The sequence below is a fragment of the Nipponia nippon genome, unplaced genomic scaffold (genome assembly GCF_047370975.1).
Source record: "Nipponia nippon isolate SJK-2023a ecotype South Korea unplaced genomic scaffold, ASM4737097v1 scaffold_2, whole genome shotgun sequence".
Classification (NCBI taxonomy): Eukaryota; Metazoa; Chordata; class Aves; order Pelecaniformes; family Threskiornithidae; genus Nipponia; species Nipponia nippon.
This window is the reverse complement of record NW_028262336.1, coordinates 2,414,825-2,439,675: the sequence shown is the minus strand read 5'-3', so window position 1 is coordinate 2,439,675 and position 24,851 is coordinate 2,414,825. Positions and strand designations below refer to the sequence as shown.

At 38.2% G+C, this 24,851-nt stretch overlaps 1 protein-coding gene across 1 annotated transcript in view; it reads right to left on the bottom strand.

The window, feature by feature from the left end:
• SPAG17 (sperm associated antigen 17) overlaps positions 1-24,851 on the bottom strand; it is a 111,012-nt gene that overhangs the window by 75,891 nt on the left and 10,270 nt on the right. Inside the window, exons 5-7 of the mRNA XM_087756878.1 lie at positions 9,818-9,949; positions 5,819-6,026; positions 1,535-1,729 (exon numbers count right to left, since the gene is read on the bottom strand). Coding sequence (XP_087613004.1) covers positions 1,535-1,729; positions 5,819-6,026; positions 9,818-9,949 — 535 coding nt within the window. The remainder of the gene's footprint in view (positions 1-1,534; positions 1,730-5,818; positions 6,027-9,817; positions 9,950-24,851) is intronic.

Below are 24,851 nucleotides of genomic sequence, written 5' to 3'. Positions count from 1 at the left end.
TATACATACAAGAGAAAGAAAAGATAACATAACTTTGGAAATATTTGGGGAAACTTCCCCCTGCCCCCTCACCCCCAGCAGGTGTTGTAAATAAAATGAAAATAAACAAACCCCCGCTTTCTGCTCTCTGCACTTCCAACTACTTTCTAGTAAGACATTACCCTTAAATCTTACAAGTTCTAACAAAACTATAAGAACCTGGGAATTATGTTTTCCTCTCATGTTTTTCCCAGAGATAAGATGGCTCATCAAATTCAAACATGATGTTACTTCTTTGAGTCCATCAGTTGGGTTCTGTGATTGCCTAAGTCTTAAAAGCTCCATCTATGTGATTCACATTAGCACACCTTGGCACCTTTGGGGACAGCTTCCCCAGTGCCCACACAATCTAACCTGTAGCATTTGCAATGAGGCAATATGAGTATTCCATTTTGTCAACATGAACGGGAAAGAAGGAATAGCACGCTGAGATAGTTCAGCCTTCACAACACTCATAGGTGAATGGCTTATGTTCCTCAGTGGTCAGAATGGCAGTGAGTCACACCATCCCATCTCCTGTCCTTCAGCACTCCAACATAAACAACCCTTATAACCCTCTCTCCTGCCCAACATACCCAGGACACCATTCCTCCCATTTACTGGGTCGCTTGTGCCATCTCAACAGTGTCAGAATCCATCACAAGGGATTTCCCAGCACCACAGAGAACATTGCAGAAAGTCAATATGCACAGTTATAGTTAGAACCATAATTATTAGTCAAAAAAACACATATATGAACAATTATCGCAACCAACTCAGTTTTCTCACCTACACTTATTTATCATCAGACTGTGACTTAGATTTAAAATAATTCAGGTTGGAAGGGACCTCAATCTCCTACTCAAAGCATGGCCAACATGAAATTCAGACAACATGCTCAGGGCTTTATCTAGCTCAGTCTTGAAAATCTCCAGAGATCCCACAACCTCTACAGACAACCTGTTGCAACGCTTGACTGTCTTCGGGCTAATTTTCCCCACCTTATATCTTGCCAGAATCTTCTATTTCAATTACAGACTCACAGAATGGTTGATGTTGGAAGGCACCTCTGGTACAACTCCGCTGCTCTCACACTGATGAGACCCCTCTGTGCTTTCTCTTCTCCAGGGTAAACATTCCCAGCTCTCAGCCTCTCCTTGTGCACTTCCCTTGAAATTACCAAATGAGCCCCGTTTGTTTAGCAACACACCTTCCTGGCTAATGAGTCATAGAAGTACGCATTTGATAAAATGTTCTTTGGTAGCTGCTGCAGAAAACTACGGCTGCAACTGCTGCCTGCTTCGTCAGCCCCTCTTTCCACCATCCAGCTGAGGCAAGTTTCTGCACTGACCAAACCAATGGCAATATCATTTTTGCACTGGCAAATACAGCTGCTCACAGGTAGTATGCACAAACACAAGGCACAGAGAGGGAGAAAAACACAGCAGGAACAGTCTTTACTTGCATATAAAATAGTCTCCTTTCTACACAAGCTTTGTTCTTATGACCAGATTACCTTCAGGTGAAAGTAAGCATTGTTCCTGCAGTTTAGTTGCTTCCAAGTATGTCTGCAACGGCTTATAATTCTCCGAAGAAATTCTAATTACACTTGAAATGTTAATCCCAAGCTCAGACATCACAGGCAACAGCTGAGGGTTATGGAAATCCAAAATTATAATGTAATGATGGGCACCATCATCTGGTTCATCATCTGTTCAAAACACAACAAAACCAGATTAAAGCAAGGACGTTCAACAACTAAACAAAATTCTTTTTTTTCTTGACTATATAGGGATGCTGCAAATTAAGGGCAGAGAAACAGTTCTTTTATAACCTCATTGGGATAATTACATATAAGTTTAAAAACACTATGTGCACTAGACTGAAGTCTTCTGTAGCAAACCACCTAGAACTCAGCAGGAAGAGTACAAGTCAGAAGTAAAACTTGTTTGTGGAGAAGCACCAGGAGAAAAATTGGAGAAGCTGATTATAACCAGAATGCCAGCTGTAGCAGCATTTCTGTAATTGCTTCTCTTTAAGAAGGAGTTTAGTGCCAGGACATACTCACATGCTCTAACGGTAGTTTACGCTATCCTAATTCATCCTGCATAAAGCTGGCCAGGGAGCACACACAGAATAAGTTATCGTGTCTTAGCTGAGAGATGATATTAGCTGTAACAGTTTTGAAGGATTAGCTGCAGGTATGAGCTGACTCACTGCTGACTGCTCCCTGCCCAACAGGTTCATGTTTCCTAGGCAGACTCCCTGTCAAAACCCTCCTCAGCTGGTGATACCAGCTCACATTAGTCCTTTTAGTTGGCAAGGGGCATATCCAAATTCATCCTAAAGTACAGATGAGAGGTTTCATTGAGCGCCTGCTCTGTTTGGGCTTATTACTTCTGTAGAAATATGCAACACATTTCAGTACCAAAGCAAAAGGTTAAGCATTATGTAAGTAAAAACGATCCCTCTAGAAGCTTGACTCTATTTGAAGCTAATTGTGTAGATTTCCTTTACGGTCCGTGCAGAAATACAGGTATTCAGACAGGTATCCAGTGATCTAATTAATCCAACATGGTTATTTATCCTAAAACAACAGAAACTGCCTGCTGAAGTTCCTGTATCTCTCCATCGACTATGGAACGCATACAATTAATGCAGATCCTGCACTAACAACAAAACACAGTTTTATACTCTATTTAGCATTAAAATTCTATCTTATGCCTACTAACACAACACCCTTAAAAGTCCTTTGGCCACTCCTCAGCTTACGGGACTCATTCATCCATGGGAGAAAAAAAGGCAGGAAAAAAAGGTAGCCTGGCGCTGACATCTGCCTGTGCTCAGGTACGTAGCCAGGGCTGCGCAAACGCTGGAGCAGCAGGCTGGCAACACGGTTGTCTCGCCTCTTCTTGTAACATTAGGCAAACATAAAAGAACTGAGGAATTTGGAGAAAGACTGACTGAGGAAGCAGCCACCGCAGTCCAGTACATATATTGCATAAAGCAAAATCAAAACCAGAAGAAAACTAGTCCACTATCTAGTCTATCACTGCTAGTACTGCTAGTGCTGAAACTGAACTACATACCTTGATGCCTCAGTTACTGCAGGAAGAAAAAGCATGAGCATGTACAATTACTGAGCATTAATGATTTCTAACAAAAAAGACAGATGTCTGCATAGTGACTCACAGAGACCCAAAAATCCCAATGCTGAGAAGAACGACTGCCTGCCATTCAACAGTTATGATTATGCTAATAATCATGACAAGTTGATAACAATCAGTCAGCTGTAATAATCAGTGACTAGTTCATACTTAAATGATGAAAGACATCAATGCAAGTAATCTCAAGGTTACTCAAAAGCAGAAATATTCCATTTCAGAAAGGTGATAATGTACTAGGGATGAATGATAAAATGACTGTTAACTACTAGAAACAGATACAGATTGTCTTTGAGTTCAAGACATGGTCATATATAAGCAGTAGCTCAGACTACTCTCGAGTAAAAACTGTGGCATTTTTCTCTTTTTTTTTTTTTTTTTTCCCACTTGATACAGCTATATTAGAGTGGCCAAGAGTGCTGAAAAAAATTTCTATTGTATCAGCTTTAAGGATCATCCGAGGTTCTTCATGTCTTCTGCTCAGGCTCTTGGAAAATATGGAATATGCATGAGGATTTTTAAAGTACTACATTCTTGGTAGAAAAGTTTCATAGATCTACATGATCTTGACACTGAGAAATGGAGCTGGCGCCACTTTGTCCCAAGACAAAGCTTTTGCATGAGGTCTCTGAGAACCTTAATTGCCATGTTCTCGAGGAAAGAGAGAAATTCCTGACACCGTTGTTTCACCACACTCAATGTTAATTTAGAATGGTCTCCAGAAATTTTGGCAATACTTGACTTAATTTTCTCTTGGTACGGACTTCTGGGTGGAACTGTCAGGAAGAATGAAGAAACAATTACCTCTCCATAAAACAACAGCTGTGTTTTTCCTGTAGCCTAGGGTGAAGGGTTTGCGGGGTGCTGTCCCTTCCTAGGGCTACCGGTTCCTCCTCGCTGTCTTCCTCAGTACGACTAAAGGAAGCAGCAAGCTCAGATTACCTTTTCCGTTGTTAGGTAGTTCCTTATTGTCTTCAGACTGGAAATCAATCCACTGAATACAATTTTTTTTTGTATGAGTCAGAACCAATTTGTTTATTATTAAGCCCAACTGTGTGGATGCACAATGAATGTGGTAAATTGTTCAGAATGGCTTCAGCTCAGCACAGTCATGACTGTAAAATTAAATACAGCACAGGCGACCAAGCGCAAAATACCTCAACAGCTTCTCCTTTGAGGCAATCTGCGACTATTGCTGTTTCGTAAATATCCTTGGGACTAATGAGACAAATCCCAGTCAATAAAATAATAGTTTAACAGCAATGCTAGTAGTTATAAATAGTAGTAGTATATATAAAGTTACTAAGCATACTAAAGAAGGATACTTTTCATGCTTGTTAGTTTTTGGAGGCAATTTATATTTTCCTTACTTTGTCTTCTCATTAGCTGTGACTAACAAGGCAGCAAAGCATGGGCATCTTATACAGGTACCTGAAGTTTTCTGCCCACCTCTCAAGGCAGTAGGGAGTAAAAATGTTGGAGCTGCTAAAATTGCTTCCACGGGGCCGAGTGGAAGCACATTAATACCCACCCAAAGCCACTCGGTACTGTACATTCTGTACAAATTTTAGTAAGATGACATGAGTTCTCTACATCGCTTCAGCTTGGATTCTTAAAGGCATGAATGTTTCTTTGAAAACTTCTTTCAGGCCCTGAAAAAACTTAAAATTATCAAAAGAATGATGTTACAGCCAAGCCTCAGCTGAAAAACTGAGGAGCTGTGCACAGATAGCTACTGTTCTGTTCTTGCGGACTTTTGTCAGCTTCATTAAGATTCAAGATTTGCTCTAAACACCTGGACCAATGCTTTTTAGATGCCTGAAGAGTGCCATTGATCTCAAATGAGATGCAGACAAAGGTCTGATGAAAGAGTGAGGAAAGCCTGCAGCAGTTCAACTAGGGAATAGCAGGTACACATAAAGCATCCAAAAATCAGCAAGTGCTTCTCCAGCAGGAGAGATTCTGTTTATGTTGATGTAGCTCAAACATAATATGGTCCAAATTAAATACAACTGTGATCTAATGAGGAGAGCTATGCACATTCTCCAATATTTTTTGTTCCAGCGAAATTTGTAACCATGGGTGTTATGTATTAAGAATAAAGGTTTTCTCAGCACTAGTTAGCATATTATTCCTTACCTTGTATAGCTCATTTCTGGAGTAGATTTCTTCAGGTCTCAGGTCTATCCACATGTTAAATTAAATCATACTGCCCTTTGTACAGAACCTGGCTTCATCCCCAGACAATGGCAGGCTCTCTGTTATACTTTATAATACAAGGAGAAAGCCGCCTTTGGATACTGACACAAATGTGTTTAGTTATTCTGAAATCCTTCTGTAAGAAAGGTTTCCTGCAGGATTTGTTTAGCCACTTTCTTTTAGTCTTACACATGCTAAAACATTTTGATGTCGACATGCTACATAGGCCTCATCTGTATTTTATTTCTTGGACTGTACAATCTATCCTAATACTGAGCAGAACACAGTGCCCTCTTCAAATGCAAAGTGGCAATGCTTTAATGTTGCCAAATAAATCTTCACTGCTCAACATGGAACAAAACAAAGTACTTGGTTAGAAGCTAGGCTGCAAGATTTCCAGCAAGTTTTTCAAGAGTATATCTACATTTTTTACATACCGATGTATTTGACTTCCTCTTCTGCGTCTCCCCGTCGCTTCAGTTGGGTGTCCTTTTTAACAGTGACTGGTGCTAGAGGGCCTCCTTCTGTCTTTTTGCCTTTCCTTTCTTTCTCAGCTGTCTTGGCACTGGGGAGGCTCTCCTTCTTGCCGGGAGGTTTAGCTTTCTCTTTCCCTCCATCTTTTTCCTGTTGTTGCTCTTCTTCTGCCTGACAAGATGAATAAACTAAGTTCTCACTGTAGCCTTCGTGCAGAACAAAGGGCAGACTGCTGTAAAATTTTAGTGGTTCAATTTTTTTATTTGAATACTTTTCCTTCTCAGCCACTATAATGTTGATGTGGTGAAGCCATCCTGAACACTCTGCTTTATCCTTCTCAAACACGCCATTCAGTTTATTATATTCTTACTAAATCATAGTGTTAAGACTTCACATTAAAAAGGAACAGAGAGAGGTAGGTAGACATTATACCTACAAAACTAATGAAATGCATACTGGCAGAAAGACGAGTAAAGAATCACTGTGCTTTAGTTACTGCTGCTACAGCACTTGCATCAGCCAGAAACCTTCCCTGGACTGAAGGGAAATAAGACAAAAAATTCAATTTCTGTTAAGTCTTTAGCATCTCTGTTAACACTCTTGAGTATGGTGTAAAATGGTACCAGCACTATTTTTCTTTGATGTAAATATCTGTCTACTATAAACTAGAACCAAGAGTCTTGTGTTCATTTCACACAGGATATTACTCAGCCATTCTCATTATTTTCAAACAAAAACACCTACATTAAGTTCTACTCAGTAATTTAAGAGTGAAGAATGAAAAAAGATTTTGCAAGTATCCCAAAGCCTCACACTATAAATCCAGAAAGCTCAGAGTCAGCCTAAAATTAAAATAATCAAAAATATATTAAGGTAAAGCGAGGTGCTGTAAGAGCAAGAAAACCTCCACCTTATTTCTGCCCAGCAGCAGGACTACACACTAACTATGCAAGAATGACATTTAAGGATTGTAAAGCTAAACTAAATACCATAAAACTATATTAACTTAACTTACTGTTACCATCCTGCTGGTGTCACTTTAAAGGCTATTAAAGCAATGAGAAAAGTTCTCCATGCAAACGAGATAGGGCAGTTGACTACACAGCTGCTTTCCCTAGATTCAGCTGGAAAAGCAGACTTTCCAGCTGTAGAAGTTGTGTTTAGTTCAAATTCAAAACCAAAGCAGAAAAATCTTTCCCTGCTTTCCCTTCTTCATGCATTCCCTTTCTGTAAAATTTAAAAATGCCTTCAAGAGATTCTTAGAACTATGTGTGCTGTGAAATGGGGGATTTGGATGCTTTCATTATTTTCTTTCAAATCTATTCCACTCTGGATATTTCAAACCAATGATTTTGATAACACTACTTTGATTGTAAGCCGATGAACACATCAAAACGGATGATACAATCATCAGGCTACAAAGTTCACCATCAGCTTTATCTATCGCATCTGCATCATTTTATGTAATTAAGTCTCAAATAAGCGAGACATTTCTGAACTTGCCAATATTCCAACAAGGAATGCTAGCTGACCTTAACACCTCAGAAAGTAAAAGCCTCTCCTTTCTAGGACTCTTTCCTTTTCCCTTCAATGTCATATTTCTCTTTCCCTACAAGGTGCAGCTTTTTGTGGAGCTTCTAATCTTCCATTAGCTTTACAGTCTGTAATTTTGTTATTTTAAGCTTCATATTACAGAATCTTACTACCTCAAACAGTTCTCTAATTCAGAGACACCTCTTCTGCATATTAGTTCAAATGCATACACCTGTCAATTTATGATAAGCTTCTGTTCCTACTGAAATAAAGAAATTTCGTAATGGTTTATTTTTGTTTATTCCCTTGCTGTTTTTCTTCTGCCAATCCATTGTATTAATTGATGTCTATTCTAAAAAACAATGGACAGTTATGTTGGCTTTCTGAGAACTGATCTGCTAGTAAAATCCTTGTTTCAACCCCTGAGTTGTTGGCAATGGAACTTGTACTGTACAAGCTAGTTGGAAAGGACTAAAAATTTTATGTCAGACAATTTAGTTAGAATTTTAAATTAAAAGCAGTTTCTGCCCGTTCTGTACTGCAGAGCATCCTCACAGCCAAGAGCCCTTCCGGTTCTTGACTCTGTCTTTGTCCTTCAACTGCTGCTCTCACGTTTGCCTGTCATGCTTTGATATAGATATAATCCAGAGGAGATGACAACTTTGACCAGATTGCTCGGCTAAAAGAGAAGACATTGTAAGTTCCAGAGATTCTTCAGCCTTCAATACTGACTATCCTCAGATTATCCAGGGAAATAAAATTATACTTACAACAGTCATCTTGCCAAATCAAAGCTAAAGGCTCCATTTTAATATTGAAGTGCCTAATTTTTAAATTTCAAATTTTTCATTTACAGTTTAATTATCAGCACTGAGTGATATCTAACAGAAAAGTCTTTTTTTTTCTCCATTCATTACAAAAAATCTGCTCTATAGCTTCAGCCTCTTGATTTCTCTTCAGATTGAAAACACTTTTTTTTTTCTCAGATTCTTTATATATTTCTGTGGCTTATATTATAATTTGCTAATCAGTTTTGTAATTGACTTGTATGGGAACAGGACACAACTTTAATTTACCACCTAGCATATAATGTTCTTGTGCTTGTGTCCTATACTTCACCCACCAATTATTCCTACAAATAGCATTATTGATAGAGAAAGTTACATACTTTTCAACCACACAAAATTCACGAAAACATTTTCTTCTTGCATCTTTTACATGCATAGACTGCTTAGGTCTCCATGTCATCACATTTTACGTTATAGTTTTTGATCAATTAACAGGGTAAACTATTGCAGCAATTATATGACTTTCTGGTAATGGTCTTCAGTCGCATGAATGTTTGCTGGAAAAGGAGTATAGCAAAGACCAACCGTTCAGCAAGTTGTTGAAATGTACTGACAACATTTTTTTTTAATTACAGATGTTAGAAAGCAATTAGAGGTCTGATCTGATTGTGATGCTGTGCAAGCTTGGTGAAATTCCTCCTAGAACACATCAGCAATCTGACTGAAGCAATCTTGGAGCTAGTAGCGAGGATCTTGGAGAATACGTGGAAGCGAGTCATAGGAACACTGGAAAATGTGGTACTCGGTTCTGAGAAGCAGACTTCAAGATGTGAACTGTTTGGAGAGAGTTCGGAGGAGAGGAACAAGCATAATCAAAAGCTAGAAACCATGGCATATATTTGGGTTTGTTTAGTTAAACATGTAATAGATTTCTGCAGAATGAAGGGTAAGAGCTGTTGTCCCCGTACACAGTGAGAAGCGAAGCAGTAACAGGTTTAAATGTGAGCAGGGTCGACAAGGTTAGAAACCTTTTCCAAATGGCTATGTTGCAGAGATAGCTGAGCAGTAACACTGATTGCCGCAGAGAAGTGAAAGCACAGCAGTGGAAGGTTTTTAGAACAGGTTCAACAAACATCTGCCAGGAATAGTTTATGTATATTTTATCCTGCTTTAGTGCCAGAGGATGGCATAGATAACTTCTCCAAATTTCCCCCAGAGAGGTGATTCATAATAACAACTTCTTCATACTGCTGTTCTGCATCTATCCTTGATACCTCTCAAGTAATAACCTGTCCTATCTTTACTTCAGCAGAGATATACTCAGCTGAAGCCAGTTCTATTTTCTATTGGTTCTAAGGCTCAGCTAAGACATTACTACTTATTACTCTAGCAAAGAGTTCTTGGACAATATTTTTTCTTTTCTTTTTTTTTTCCCTGTCTCACCTGCATTTGAGTAATTGAGAGCTGCTTCTCCAATCTAATCTAATTAACTTAAAAAGATAAATTTTATTCACACTTCTCTTCAATTATAGATCTAGGAAGTTAAGCATGAGGACAAAGCTGAATTTATGCAAACAGCACCAGAATGGAAGTGTCTTCATAAAGTTAATTAAGCGTCCTCCCTAAGGCATACTATAGTACCTTCTTTTCAGCTTCTCTTCTCTGCAGTTCCTTCTGTTTGAGACAAAGCAGTTGAAATTTCAACAGCTTTCCAGTTAGTGTTACAGGAATTTCTTCACCACTATCCAGAATGGCTTTGGCTACTTCTATCACCTGCAGGGGAAAAAAAACCCAAAAAACTATTACTTATATAATTTTAATATTGCATTTGACACATATTTTGCATGCTGAAATGAGGAAGTGCTATCTCACATCGTACAATGCGTTGGTCAAAATGGCCACAGTTTCAGAAAAACAGCATATCAGTAAAACGTATAGCTATTCTTTGGTTCCTAAGACACCAAATGAAGTTATAACTGCTATAGTATGAGATAAAACTACAATGGAGAAACCTTCTATGATTTATGTAAGGGTCATCAGACACACGATTCTCACAGTAAAATGCCATTTTTTTTAGGTTTTAAACAAAGAAGCAACATTAAGCAACTACTTATTATAAAGCAATAAATTAAAAAGCATTTAACAGATAGCAAATCAAGGGGAATAGTTTGGTGTACTGTTTACAAAGTGACTAGTGTCTGAGGCAGTAGCCCTGAATGAAAGATAAAAACTTCTTGAAGGGAATTTGAGAGGGTCTGTCTTGGTGAAAATACACCCCCTCCCTGTGTAATTCTGATTCCGTTGGTATGCAGCCTAATTGGGGTGAAATAAGGCTATTGAGTTTTCTTAGGGTGATGACAGCAGCGGGAACATACAGCTGCATTGTCCAGATGTGTGGCATTGACAGGCTGTTTTATGACTATGTTTTTTACAGCTTGTTTCCACTAAATTTCATACAACTCACTAACATCTGGGCCGTTTTCCTTGGAGCCTCATAACCACTTTATTTACTGCGAAAAAAATAAAATAACATAAAAATACCATAAAAAGTTGTTATATGTTTCTTTTCACTTGTGTTGTCTCTGTAATAAAGTTCACCTATGTAGGAAGCGCTGTTGAGGAATAATATAACCATAATATTTTCCTACTTTTGTTTTTGAGCAACCATCAGCTTTATTTATAACCATGGGCTGAATTAGGTGTTACTCAAATGTTCTGACATGTTTCTCTTTTCCCCTCTTGGAGCAATTACAGTTGGGCACATATGGTGTCAATTTTGCTTGCTAGCATTCAGACAATGAAGGTGCACACTGCATCTCACTGAACTGTGTCTTGTCTAGCACAAACACCACCATTAGCTTTGAGCGCTCATAGTTTCTTGCCCAGCTTAGAAATTTTCACTTCTCAAGTAAAACCCAGGTAAGCAAATGCGGCCACTAAAAATGCTTCTCTGAATAAAACAAAGTCTGGATTCCATTTTGCCTATTATATGCCAAATTATTGTTTCATACAAATGAAAGCAAAGTACAGAAAAAGAAACCTCTTACAATTCATATTTTTCTGAATCGCCTAACAGGGAGACAAAGCAACCAAAATATTTGCATTTATAAGGCTTCCCAAAACAATCCTGCCCCTCCAACACTATTAAACCTGATGATCTCCTTAACATACACATAGGAAAATACACCATTATTAAGATCAGTCTGCTTTACATCTTTTGTATTCGGAGTAAGACTAATTACTGGTCACTATCTCAACAAGCCAACCATAGAAGGCTTACTGGAAAGACTTGACTTCAGAGTCACAGCAGAAAATCAAGGATATGTTAAGAACAGACTCCAAAACTCCTACAGACTTTAGGCACGCTAGAAACTATTAGCTATTCCAACAAAAAACGGTCATCCAGAGCTAGAAAGCTCTGTGCTCTGAAAGAAACTTTGGTAGAAGTATCATAGTAATTTCCCTTAGAGAGAAAAATTCTCATATAGGGTTTTTTTGCAGAAGGGGTGTTAACAGCCTATGGAAAGGGATGCTTCTCAACTGCCTAATCTAGATGAGTTGCACATTTCTTGAAACACAATAGAGGGGAAATGGAGCGATTCTGGAAGGATTCCTGAAAAGTGTATATATAGTAACCCAGCTCGCTGGCAGTTGCTGATTTACTGTTCATGGAAGAAGGAAGGAATGCTTAGACTCTTTTACAACCCATTCTTCCTGAGAAGTTCAAAGCATTTTACCAGTCAAAAGCAATGCATCATGATTATTCCTATTTTGTAGATAGAGAACGCAGGAATGAAGAGACTTGTCCAAGGTCCATAGTGAGCTGGACAACTCTGAGTGGGTGGGAAGGACAAATTTTCTTATGTGAGGCATTAGAAAAGTACAAACCAAACTCCACTTAACAGGAGTACATGCCATGACTGTGGAGGGCAGTCACACAAATAAGACAAAGATAAAATGAGCACACTACGTTTGGCAATACAAAGAAAGCAAATAGTTTTTCATACAGCAATGTAAAATCTCCTTTATGCATAAGTGAATAAAAACCAACCCCTCATCACTGCTAGTTTAAAGACAGAACATAGATCAATCCATGCACAGTAAATAAAAGGAATTATATTTATTACACTTATGGATGTTTACTTCATTTGTGGCCCTGTGAATTATGCAGGCACCTGGCATAAACAGTTAAGAATCCACAGAGCCTCAACTAAAAAAAAAAGCTGAAGACAAAGACTTGGTAGGAGTACAGAAGGAATTTTTTGGGATACTATGAGGTGGATTCATTTCAGATTGGCTATACTTCATCCCACCAGTGATGACCTTTTTCGTATGTGAGAAACCATGGAAACTTGGATGGACAAAGTTAGGTAGGGCCTCTTTGCCTTTAAAGGAAGAGGAAACTTAGCATTCCTCACACAGCAGGGGTCACATTTGTGAAGTGCAGAAAGGCCTCAGTGATGCAGTATTTGATCTCATATGGTGGCAGTAGGAACCATGCAGAGATTTAGCGGCCTGGTGCAAAGGGCATGTATTTCAAGCCATTCAAACACTGCATGAGTGCTTGTAGGTGACACTATGCTATTGGCAGATGTCGACGCCATTGAGAGAGGAGACGGGCCTTAAAAGTTAGAGAAACATTTAAAGCCAGAGTCTTTATGGTATCTTTCTTTGAAATGCCTCCTTTTCAATATACAGAACCTCTGTGGCTGCTAAATCACAATCAGAAAAGCTTTCCAAGTGATAAATTGCATTATTGACTTTCACAGCTTTATCACTACTCAGAAGCAGTAGCATCACTTGCTATGAACAGTGGTCAGCCCATTTCATAGTGTAGTTCTCCCATATCCAGGGTGAACTTTCTAAAGCTTGCCTCTTGTTCTTGAAGCTTCCCTCTTGTTCTTGAAACTGTAAGAAATCTAGGCCATCACATACCTCAGACTCACATAACACTTCCTAACAGAAACATAATGGTTCCTAGAAGAACTCCTCAGTAATTCCAGTCCCTTAGTAGCGGACACAGTTCAAGTCAATTTGAAGCAGCAGAGCCATCAGTCAAGAGGCTATAGGGACTACACATAGCAACCAAGTTCTTATTTAATGTTCAAATGCATTTTCCTGAGCAAGCTAATAAAAGCAGGGGGAAAAAAGCGATCTTCACATATTACAATCTGCCATCAGTATCGTGAATCCCTCAGAAGCAGCTTTCAAGACAAACTAGGGAAACAAGAGCTCCATGTGTCATACTGATAAATTTCTTTTGTCCAAAGAAGACTTCTTTACGTACACTATTAAATATTTCTGAATCTGCTGATGTAATTTCATTGACTATAGCACATTACAATCAACAATTTTGAAAGTATACCAGAAAGGCACTGAGCTGACTCAAACTTCTTTCAGATCTCACCTGCAGTGTGGTGAAAGGCAATTTAGTCTCTACTATCAGATCATTCATCTAATTTCATTTTTCCTCTCGGAACCTCTTCCCAACTATGACGTCAAAAGATCATTATCATTGCTTAATCATTATCCTTCATTGGTGAATTAATGACTCACAATTCAAATGGAGCTTAAGGACTCATGTGAATCAGTAAATCAATTGCATATCTGAACGGAGCTCCATATCCAGCTTATGTATCCACAAGGTAGACCGTCAAACTTAAGCTAAGCCAATGAAGCATCTTCGCTAATCAGTGAAGACTCTACCAACATGTATTCTGGAGAATTAAAAAAAATTAAAGTGGATTTGATGACTTCTCCTGCCCCTCAGAGTCCTTTTCAAACAAACCTACTAAAAGAAGAATAGGACACTTTCACTATTGAGCAACACTGAGCAAATATGTACGCGTTCATACACTAAATATCTGCCTTTCTATTGTGAGAGCATTTCTCAAAGCAGCAGCAACGGCTGTTTGTGCGCTAGAAAAATATGTTGTCACTCATATGAGTGAGTCTGTTTTTTGCCAAATCATAACACAGCTTGATCTGGTTAGCAGAAACCTAGTTAGTAACATCCATTGTAAGAAGGCCTGTTCCTTAAACCTCTCTCTACAGAAAACGTGCAACCTGAGGGCATACCTTAACTGGCTTAATCTCAGCAACGCAGAATGAGGACTTTCTAAGACATCTGCACAGCGTATGTGTCTTAGTGTTACCAATACTTAAATAATGTTTAAAGGGAAATACAAATAGGTGAATAGTCTAATTTAAGTAAAAATGAGAAAATACATTACACAAAAATTAGGATGATTTTTCACCTTGGCTTTATTAAAGAGCTCGTATAAGAGCTCTCACCATCAATGACGTGTACCTCCTATGGCTTCCTGACCACCTAACTGCTACCAAAACAAACTGCTTTAAGGCAGGACAAAATACAAATATGAATATCGAGTGATTCCAAAGATCAGTCATTAGTATTGCTACCTCAGGAAGGAGGAGTTTTATGCATGGGGAAGGTTTTCTCATGTGACCCTTCAGATACTTGTTTCCTTTTAACACTCTGATTGCGGGGGAGATCGTTGAAATAGCATTTAAGTGATTTCTGAAGAACCTCTACAGAACCCAGGCCTTTTTAAAAAGAGAGGACAGGCCAGCCTGCTGTGATCTGTGCTCAGAAGAGGAAAGATATTACCGTGATCAAATCTTGAAATGTTTACCTTTCAGTTGTAAGAATCTGCCCAACAAGTCTTTCCATTGTGGAGCAGAGTATTTTATGCTTCTGAGAAGTAAATTGTCCCAGTAATTCCAGCCAACTGGATCCACACAACAAACATTACAAAGTTAAAGGATTTAGTCACGCTTCTCTAACATTGCATCTGGCTAGGAAAAGAACCCAATCAGAGGGGGAACAAAAAGATTTAAGAAGCAAAGTTGTCTCATCAACCCTTGTGCTGGCAGAACCCATCTAGCTACACCTTGCCAGAGTTTCCTAAGCCGTCTCAGAACTCGTGGGCCACAAAGTCCCAATGCCCTCGTGGGCTTGGCACCACAAAACTCCTAGGCAGGATCTTTCCACCTTGGTCCAGCTTTGCAAGAGGGCTTTGGGCATTTTTTTTTTCCTTTGGTGACAAAGGATTCTGGGATTAGTTGCTCTACTTGAGAAAAATGTCTTACACACTATTCTCCTTAATTAACCAATTACAGTCACCTGAAATTTTTGAAGGCAACAAAACAGAGAACAGCATTTCCTTTGGCTACTCCAGAGGGTCCCTCTACCAATTTAAGGATGACATTCTTACAGACATAATTGCTGTTTGCTCTAATTACACAGAGATTTCAATAAAACCTGCACAGGAAAAGCAGGAAATTTTATACTAAGTTGCATGCGTGCAGGAAACCTTGTAATCTAGGAAGCAAAACCAAGGTCTCACCAGTGTTCTAAAGCAGGTTTTAAATAGATAGATGAATTTCAAATGGCATCAAGTTTCTTTCAAAGAAAATAAAATTGTCAGCAATTTTGAGTTTTATGGATGGCCTCAGGCCAAATAATTATAACAGTAGTAAAATAATAATACATGCAGAGGGCACTAGAATTAGGATTATGAAGAAGAGTCACTATTCTGAAATGGAAAGAAAAGATGAACATGTTCAGTTGTCTCATGTAAATAATAGAACCCAACCTCTCAGATTTTAGGAAACAGAAAATGAGAAGACACAGATGGTTTTCCTGCAGGAGCTCAAGACTTTTTGCCCCAGTTTCAGCACTTAGAAATCCTAGTAGTTCTTAACATGACATATTGTCCTTAGAGGGGTCCCTGGAAAGGGATACTGAACTGGAGAGACTTTAGAAATTGATTACAAACAACTACAATGTCTGGGACTGACTGGTTCATAGCAACAACAGTTCAGTCTCATGGAATAAATAAATCCCAAATGGAAGGCGTATAATTTGATAACTCAAAGGACTACACGTGCCACTATTGATCATGCAGTGGCATCGGATGCTCTGACAATGGCAAAGGCTGATGCAAGGACATGGTGGTATGTTTTTACTCTGGGTACTATTTTCTTCTTTTTAGGTGGCATGGGTTTCCTATATTTGAAATAAAAATCCCTTTACTGTTCTCCAAGGGTTAGAACTATTTACCTGATCACACACACGCCTCTAATGCCACTAGGATGACCTAGGTCCTTCAGACATCAATACTGGACTGGCATACGGAACGCAGAACTAGGGGAGACCTTTGCTGTTCGGGAAAGGCAGCTGAACCCAGGTGAATGCTTCTGTCAGGACATTTTATTTTGTTTCCATTTGGCCAAGTTATAAGAAGGCATTTGCCAATGATATTCTGCTCTCTTGGATATTGGTGCTACCAAGGCAATTGTCTGTCCGAGCAATTCAGCAAGCACTAAGAAGTCCACCAGTGAAAGGCATTATCAAGTAAGAATTAAGGTAAGCAGGACAGGTAGAAGCTTGTGCAGCGAGCTGAGAAACTCCCAGCGAGTTTTAGTAAAATCTTCAAGAGGTAGGAAATCCTGGAATACCTTAACATTATCTAGGAGGAATGTGGATAACCCAAGTTTGCAGTTCATCTAAAGATGCCAAAGATTTGTGGCCTGGGGTGATAGTGTCTGTTTGGAATAGTTTGGCACAGCCATAAATTGTCCCTATTCAGTTGGCAGCAGAGCAAACTGAACTGCTTGTAAAGGTCTCCTGCGAGGTAAAAAGGGGGGTAAATCTAACCTCAGCTGATACGCAGACACTGGTAGTCTTCCATAACGCCCATCATATTGACATTCACAAACTGCTGAAGACCAATGGGAGTTGTGAAACTTGCTAAACCTAAGCTAACAATTTTTTTTCTTAACATCCTTTTAAGTAAACTGACCTAAATACCTGGACCCAGGAGGCAGAGTACTTAAACTCTCCTCAGAAGACAAGACAATAAATATCTCAGGTAAATGTACCACTTCATGCAGTGGGATCGTTTACAAACCATACTATATTCTGTACTGTGATGTACCTGGTAGGAGCCTGGTAACAGATACAACAGAGCTGAAAACAGATGAGTAGACAGTGCCCACAGTAGGATTTAAAGTCCCTTCCCTGGAGCCAGTACCTCCCTAAAAGGCATCTTCATTTAACGACAGTTCCCAGCTGTTTATCGAGCATTAGTCCCCTCTGTATCCATACAGTGTAAGGGCCAAGTCCTTCTGCAATAAAATTCTCTAACATCCACACAATAGCACTTGACAAAGGCTGACTGGAGAATTGTTCCATTTTATTATGACATTTAAGACTGCTGTATTTGTTTTGCTCTGTACTGGAATGAAAAATAAAATTAAATCTTTCTATCCTTCTGACCATGGCCGCATGGCTGCCAAAGTTGTTTTTACTGTCAAGCCCTCTCATCAAAACAATGACACCAGACAAGTTTTGGCTCCTGAACTGTTCCATTTTACAACTACTTTTATAATTAATTTTGTTCTACAGTGGAATGAAAACAAAATCTTTCTAACTTTTATTACAAAATAGAGTTCTATTGACATAGATTTTTAGACTGAGAAGGCTGGATTTTAGTATGACTGTCTCTACTTTTGAGAAAGCCTGTTCTTGATCACAACCTTTCTGATGGTGTTTTGTCAAAATCTATACACTTCCACAAAAATATTTCACCTTTAATTATATGTTTCCACAAAAAAACAAAAGACTTCCTTAAAAGTACTCCTGACTAGCATTATTTCTGAAATTTGTTTCTTCAGTGACACATATCCCGGCTACTAACCAGTCTTTGCTCTCCTCCAGATGCCACACAACTCACAACAGTTTGTACCTTCTCAGGTGAAAATACTCCTCGCCACAAGTGTTATGTCTATGACATTAAGAGTTTTGTTTTCACATCAAGTTAAAACCAAAATTTTTGATTTTTCTGCCCGAGGAATTTACTATAACATCCTTAACATGAAATAAATGCATACTCCTTGTCCCTAGTGCTGCCCTCCTTTTTTTTTTTTTTTTTTCCTGAAGATATTGTTAGAGAAAATGATGAGAGAATCTAAAAAAAAGTGACGTCAGACAACAGAAAGGTATAAGATAACAGAAAGGTATGAGGTATTTAAGACCGACTGAAGAGAGGACGTAAAAGTTACTTAGAAACAGAATAGCTATTCTTAACTGGTTTCTTGAGCGAAATTCATGCCATTGGGGTGAGGGAGTAATAGAATCAGGTAGCTTAGAATAATTATGCACATATATTTTTAATACATGTTAAAAGATATTTATTATCTAATGATGTATAATTATATCATATAATCATCTATAATAAAATATATGCATAATATTTTTATATATATAAACTTTCATAATACAGTAAGAGCACCTATCCCATGAACTACATACTCAGTTCCAATCTAAAGCGGACCTTCCCTTCACATCATGACACAATCAGCACTCCAAATAGTCTTACCAGCAGCAGCCCTCACTTCATACGTCTACATTCTACACACTTGTAGCAAAGCATTCATTCACAGAAGTGCTTAAAGACTGCTTTTAATCCTTTGTTTCCTGGCTAAATTAATTCAAATTTTTCCACTTCAGCTTGTTTATTGCTACATTCTACTGTCCTACAGAAGTTCTTAATATCTTTGGTTATGTCTTTGTGTTGGACGTGGCAGGAGAGGCATGTTTCATTTACACCTAGAAAACCCAAGGATCCTTCTGTCTGCTACAGCCTATTGCCTATTAAGGCAAGAAGTACCGTGAAGTACAGGGAGCATTACGCAATTTCCCGAGGATTCTGACAGCACAATCTTAGGGAAAAAAACAAACCAAAGAAAAAAGCCCATGTACCACATAAATAATTTTAAAACAATGCAAGATTCTATTTCTAACCAATAACCTTTTAGTCCTCAAAATGAGCTGTACAAAGCATGAATTAGTTAAGATTTATATTCAAGCACTCAGCGGAACAGGATTTTGATGGCAAAACTGTGCATATTATGCTCAGCAGAAGGATTTAATTTGGGGGTCTCTGGTTTGTTTGTTGAAACTGCACAACTAGGTTGATATCGCAATATGCCTGGTGATACGGGTTGACTGTTACCTATCTTGACTCAGACAGTAAAACTGGCACTTCTCCTGCTTTTATCGGTCCTGAAGCTTGAAGTATCTGAGTTGATACTCCTTCCTTGTTAGCAAGGAGGTAAAATAAAGTGAGGCTTTGTATGAGAACCATTTGCCACGCAGATCTGGCAGCAAGTCAACAGGAGAATCAAACAGGTCCCGAGTTCAGCCAACAATGACAAGAAACAGAACAATTCGTAATCAAAATTCTATATTCTCTTCTGTTTAAATATTAACAGTTCCTCCATGTGACATGCAAATTAATGTTTTCTTGCTTGTCACAAGCAAGAATCAAACAGAGACAATTCAGTGCAATCAGATGGGTAACAAGATCCTGGACAGGCAGATTTAAAAAGTCCTCACTATTTCAGATTTAAGGAAGAAAAGCAAGAAAAACAAGGGAGAGACAACGTATGCCAGCAGAGATAAGGACAATAACAGATTTACTTTTTTAAAAAACTGTATCAGGAAAAAAATATCATTAACATGGCATTGGTCTGGTATTAAAGAAAACAGTAGAAGAATCAATAAAGATTCAGGAAAAGCAGGGCTAATCAGTGATTTTTCTGCTCTATATTCGGAAAAACAAGAGATAATATGTTGTATCACTCCATTAATAAGCAGTTATTTCCAACTGCGTCAATGGCAAGTTGCAAAAAGGCAGCTTTTAAAGCTAGGCATACCAAAACCCAGTAAACCTGGGCAACATAATCAAAGAAGCACTAAAAATATGTAGCTGAGGAGCTTTTTTATATGATGAATATAATCTCAAAGCAACTCTTGGAGAACAAGGGCAGTTTTAAACTAAATAAAAGAAAGCTGATGTCACACCAATGCTTAAAAAAAGGGAAACTAGAATAACATATGCGTTTTAAGTACTGGTAATGTAATGCTGATCATTGCAGAATAACAGAGGAGCTGATATTATTTCCTTAATGTCCTAACAGAGGGTTCAATGAACAACAAATAAAAGGAGGGTAAAATAATTATTACCAATTCAATTTTGTTGGAAAAAAAAAAAAAGAAGGTGGCCTTTTCACAAAGAGAATAGCTTTCTCTGGTAAGACTGTAATTCTAGTTGAAACAGATAATAACTCTGATATAATGTAAAACACAATTCCCTAAGTATTCTTTAACTATTGGTTTAGAAACAAGCATTCTGTAGTTAATAAAGCAGTGACAAAGATTAAAACTCATTAACTGACAGATTAAAAATGCAATTACAAAGAGGCATCATCAAACAGGTGAGTTTCTTGTTGGGTCTGAAGCATACAACATATTGAGACTACTCTATTTAGAAGTTTGTCAGTGATCTGGGAAAAGACACAAAGTCTTCAATTATAAGATCTCCAGAAGATGTGGTAACCACAGGAGATTTAAAGAATGTAGTGGAAAACTAATTCACACAAAGAAATTTGGTGAATGTAGTTTTAGTATAGTGCAAGAAAGCAATATTATTTGATTTGGCTAAATTACAAGACATATCTCAGAAGAAAGAAAACAGGCCAAACTGACGGGATGGAGAACCTGTGAAGTGGTAACTCTGGGCAGGACTCATTGGTCAAGGGTGAACCAATCCATCCAAAATTAGCCCTCAGTGTAAGGCAGCAGCCAAGATAACTTCCACAATCTTCAGATTTGTATACAATGAGCTATCAAATAGGAGTACGTGCATTATGTTATGCTTGTATTTTACTAAATAAATTTATTATATTATTATATATATTATAATATATATTATTATATATATTAAAAATATATTATTATTATATTATTATAAATTTTATTACTAAAGAATTGAAAAAAAGCCATGAAGGAATTTATTACACATTGCTAAATAAAGAGGAAAATTAAGGGACAATTTGAACACAATCTCAAAGTTTCTACACAGAGAAGATCAATTGCACGATTTTATTTTATTTAGTAAATATGGCATAAGCCATACATTGAACCATACATTTACACTGAAACTAGAAGTAACTTTTATCAGGAAAGGTCCTCCCCAGAAACAAATTAAGTTGTAGCAGATTCCTAATTGTTTTCAATCATTTAGAAAAAACATCCAATCTTGATTTTAAAAATTTGAGCACACAGATTATGGTTGAAAAAAATACTGTGACTGGTGGTACAGGTCACACAATAGCCTCTTCTGCCAATCAAATCTATCCATCTACTAATTTCACAGAACATAAAACAAACTGGTGATAGCAGCATTGGTCAGAAAGCCAGCTCTTGGGCTACATCGTTTACAGATTTTCTTGTCAGTAGCCTTTCTCACCAAAAGAGAAGAATCAAAACAATTTAGTGAACTTGTTTTGTGTGTATGTTTATTTATTTTTGTAGTATTCGCTATAGTCTCCTGGGAAAACAGATCACATGTACGCTTAAAAAACAAGTCCAAAGTTTTCACACCTGGCCAGAAGAGTTAGCTCTCAGGGAAGTGCCATAACTCCCATTTAAATCCTCTTGTAAGCCAGAACAGTGTAAACCATAACAATGTAAGCCTAAAATATGAGGCATTTAACTACTGAGCACTTCTCAGCCTAGACTGAGAGGAACAGAGAGAGCATTGGGGCAGTTTAACTAGAGATGAAGGGAGAAGGAAAATCTTTTCAAAGCTCTGTGTCTCACAAGGGAAAGAAAGATGGAGAGAAGAAAGGCATCATTAAAGGCAGGGTGCAGGATTTAAAAAAAAAAAAAAAAAAGATCACTTGCAGGAACTTTCCTTTCAACTACATCAAACACTTCCACTACTTTTGAGGTCCAAAGCCCATTTACCTTTTCCTTTCCAATATGAAAGCCTTCTCCAACCACCTCCCACCACCCACTGCAAGTTACGGGATTTGCTGCTATCACAGCCTTCACTCCACGTGTGCAATGGCCTCTTCCCCCGTGTTGTGCCCATCTTTTCTACTTAAAGAGTGCTTCCACTCTTCCACAGCCTATTATACAGAGCCTAGCAGAAGATGAATTTACTCCTTAGGTTTGTTTTTGTATAGATAGATAGATAGATAGATAGATAGATAGATAGATAAAATTCTGCCATGCCTAGGAGCTTTTCTAACTTGTGTTCACCTACACCTGTCCTCAAGAAATCCTAAGTCTAGTGAGGATTCCTGGAGTGCAGCACACACGGCTCGTGCTGCCTCCCATCCTCAAAATGCAGGAGACACCAGTACAGTTAGCTCTCTACCCAGTGATTAACAGCTGGGAAATACTTATTTACAGCTGATTTATTCTGCTCCAGTCTCACAGAATTCCAGCATGAGAATGGGCCAGGATTTAGATCTGGCCCCTGATTTGACAATATTTTTCAGTTTGACAACTATAGGTAGGAGCTATGCTGTGAGAAAGCAGAATTAAGTCTTGACAGGTAGTGGAATAAAGATTATTACGTTTAATTGTAATCAAGCCTTTTTTGTTACATGGGATGGCTTGTCCAAGAGATGAGTCAGAGCAGTGTGGGGAGGGATGCTGCTGTTAGAAGACTTCAGTTTTGCTGGCTTCACAAGCACAAGGACACATTTTTAAGGCAGTGTTCTGGGATCCACATCCAAGCAAAACCACTCTGGTTTCTGCCACTTGTGCTTTCTTTATCCTTCCACAACCCTTTATCCCAAGCATCTCAGCTTATCCAAGAGAACCACAAAATCGTTCCACATCTCTTTCCCCTTCCATCCCTCTCTCTCTCATGGCTATATCCTTTATTCAACTGTCCGTTTTCAGCAACGCCATCTATCTACTTCCAGTATTATCACATGAAGGGACCACATGAGGCTCCATCTTCTTTCAAAAATCTTTTCTCACTATGGTACTACTCTGCAACTCCAGCTTGTTCCCTTATGAGTATAGGACAAGGATCCTACTCAAAATTGCCTGGGTAACGTAAAGACAACTTCCCTGACCCTGTCCCAACGACTTTGGCAAAGCTGGAAAACAACTCTTACAAGGAAAAAAAAAATCCTTCCATCCACATAGCCCCCAAACTTAATCTCACCAGAATTTTCAAGAAAAAACATTTTAAAAATCAGTTTCATAAACAAATCTAGTATGGAAAATTTAGGCTTGAATAGATTTTCAAAATTCAAAGTTTGGAAACTAAAACACTATCAGATTTAGTAGTGGTAAAGCACCTTAATTACATATGACACTACCAACCCTAACAGAAAGTTCAGAAACAAACAGGTACACAAACAATAAAAGATACATACCTTGCTTATAAAATGCCTGTATTTTATTCAAACATACTGTAGTTTTAGGTCTTGTCTGTTGGAAAAACTGTACATGATAAATTAATCTGATTTATTATAAAATCTGTTGATATTTTATAAGAAGCGTAACATTTTCCCTCCCAGATACAAAGAAAAAAAAAAATTTCCACGGCATCTTTATGAGAGACTCAGTCTACCATCATTTAATTAAGTGCCGGAATTAGCACAAAATTACAAATCAGGACTCCTACTCCCATCAAGAGTCCCATTAAGAGACAGAAAAGGTGTTAGACACCTAACTCTCTTGGATTTGGAAATCTTTTAGCTACGTATTCATAAACCCTGCCCTGATCCTCTTCACTTTGTACAATAAAAGTGATAGGAAATACAACAATGTAAGATGATAGAAACCCTGAAGGGAAATAATTTAGAATAGACTAAAGGAATTATTTTAATATGATAGATAATTAGATTGCAATATACCAAGAGTAGTTTGTTAAAGTTTCTTGACTTAAAGCAGGCACTGCTGACTGCTGCACTGAACTTTATTAAAAGCCCCTGCATTTCAGTAGACGCAATGTGCGAGACCAATGACATGGGTAACAACATTACTATTAATTCCATTAATAACCACATTACTATGCATGTCATCAGTCCCAAATTCACACACACGTACACATCATATGTTCAAAGCCCATTAAACGTCAGGAATCTCATTTACAGTCTTCCTAGAAACGAATATGCGCTTGTAGAAATGCCAGTGTGTTGAATCCTACCACAGAGAAGAGAACCGTATGCAGTGAAGGTAGAAATGCTCCTTTCAGAAGAACATCTCCCAATCCTGCGTCGTGTGCTAACCTCGTACTTGTTTATCCTTACTGCAGTGAAAGCTCTGAATGCACAAACTGCACATGGACTTTAAATGAACACTCAGGAGCAAATTCTGCCCAGAGAGGCAAGACCTTAACGCTTGTGGCAACATGATCAATCTTTTAATTTGCTGCAGCCAGAACGGAAACTGAGTCCAAGCAAAAGGTCAGAACAGGCATTTTATATTCTCTGTTAAAAGAGGGGAGGAAAAAAATGTCTTTGAGGAGTAAAGTAAGTAGCTAATGAGACACAGCACTGACAGCTGGAATTTAATAAGTATCCACTTCACAAGGAAAATTGCTCTTAGTAATTAAATACAGGTATCATACAAAGCTTCTGCTTAGAGCCAGACTTCAAAATCCTTCTGTCAGTAGGACTGACAGGGTTTTACATCCCAGGCAATATAAGGGTGACTTTGCCTGGGAGGCTAGTCCTAAACGAAGAGGGTTAATTGCATAAAATTCACAGTCATGTCAGTGGTAAATAATTCCAAAGGGACTTGTTCAGATAGTAGTCTGGCATTACTGAAAAA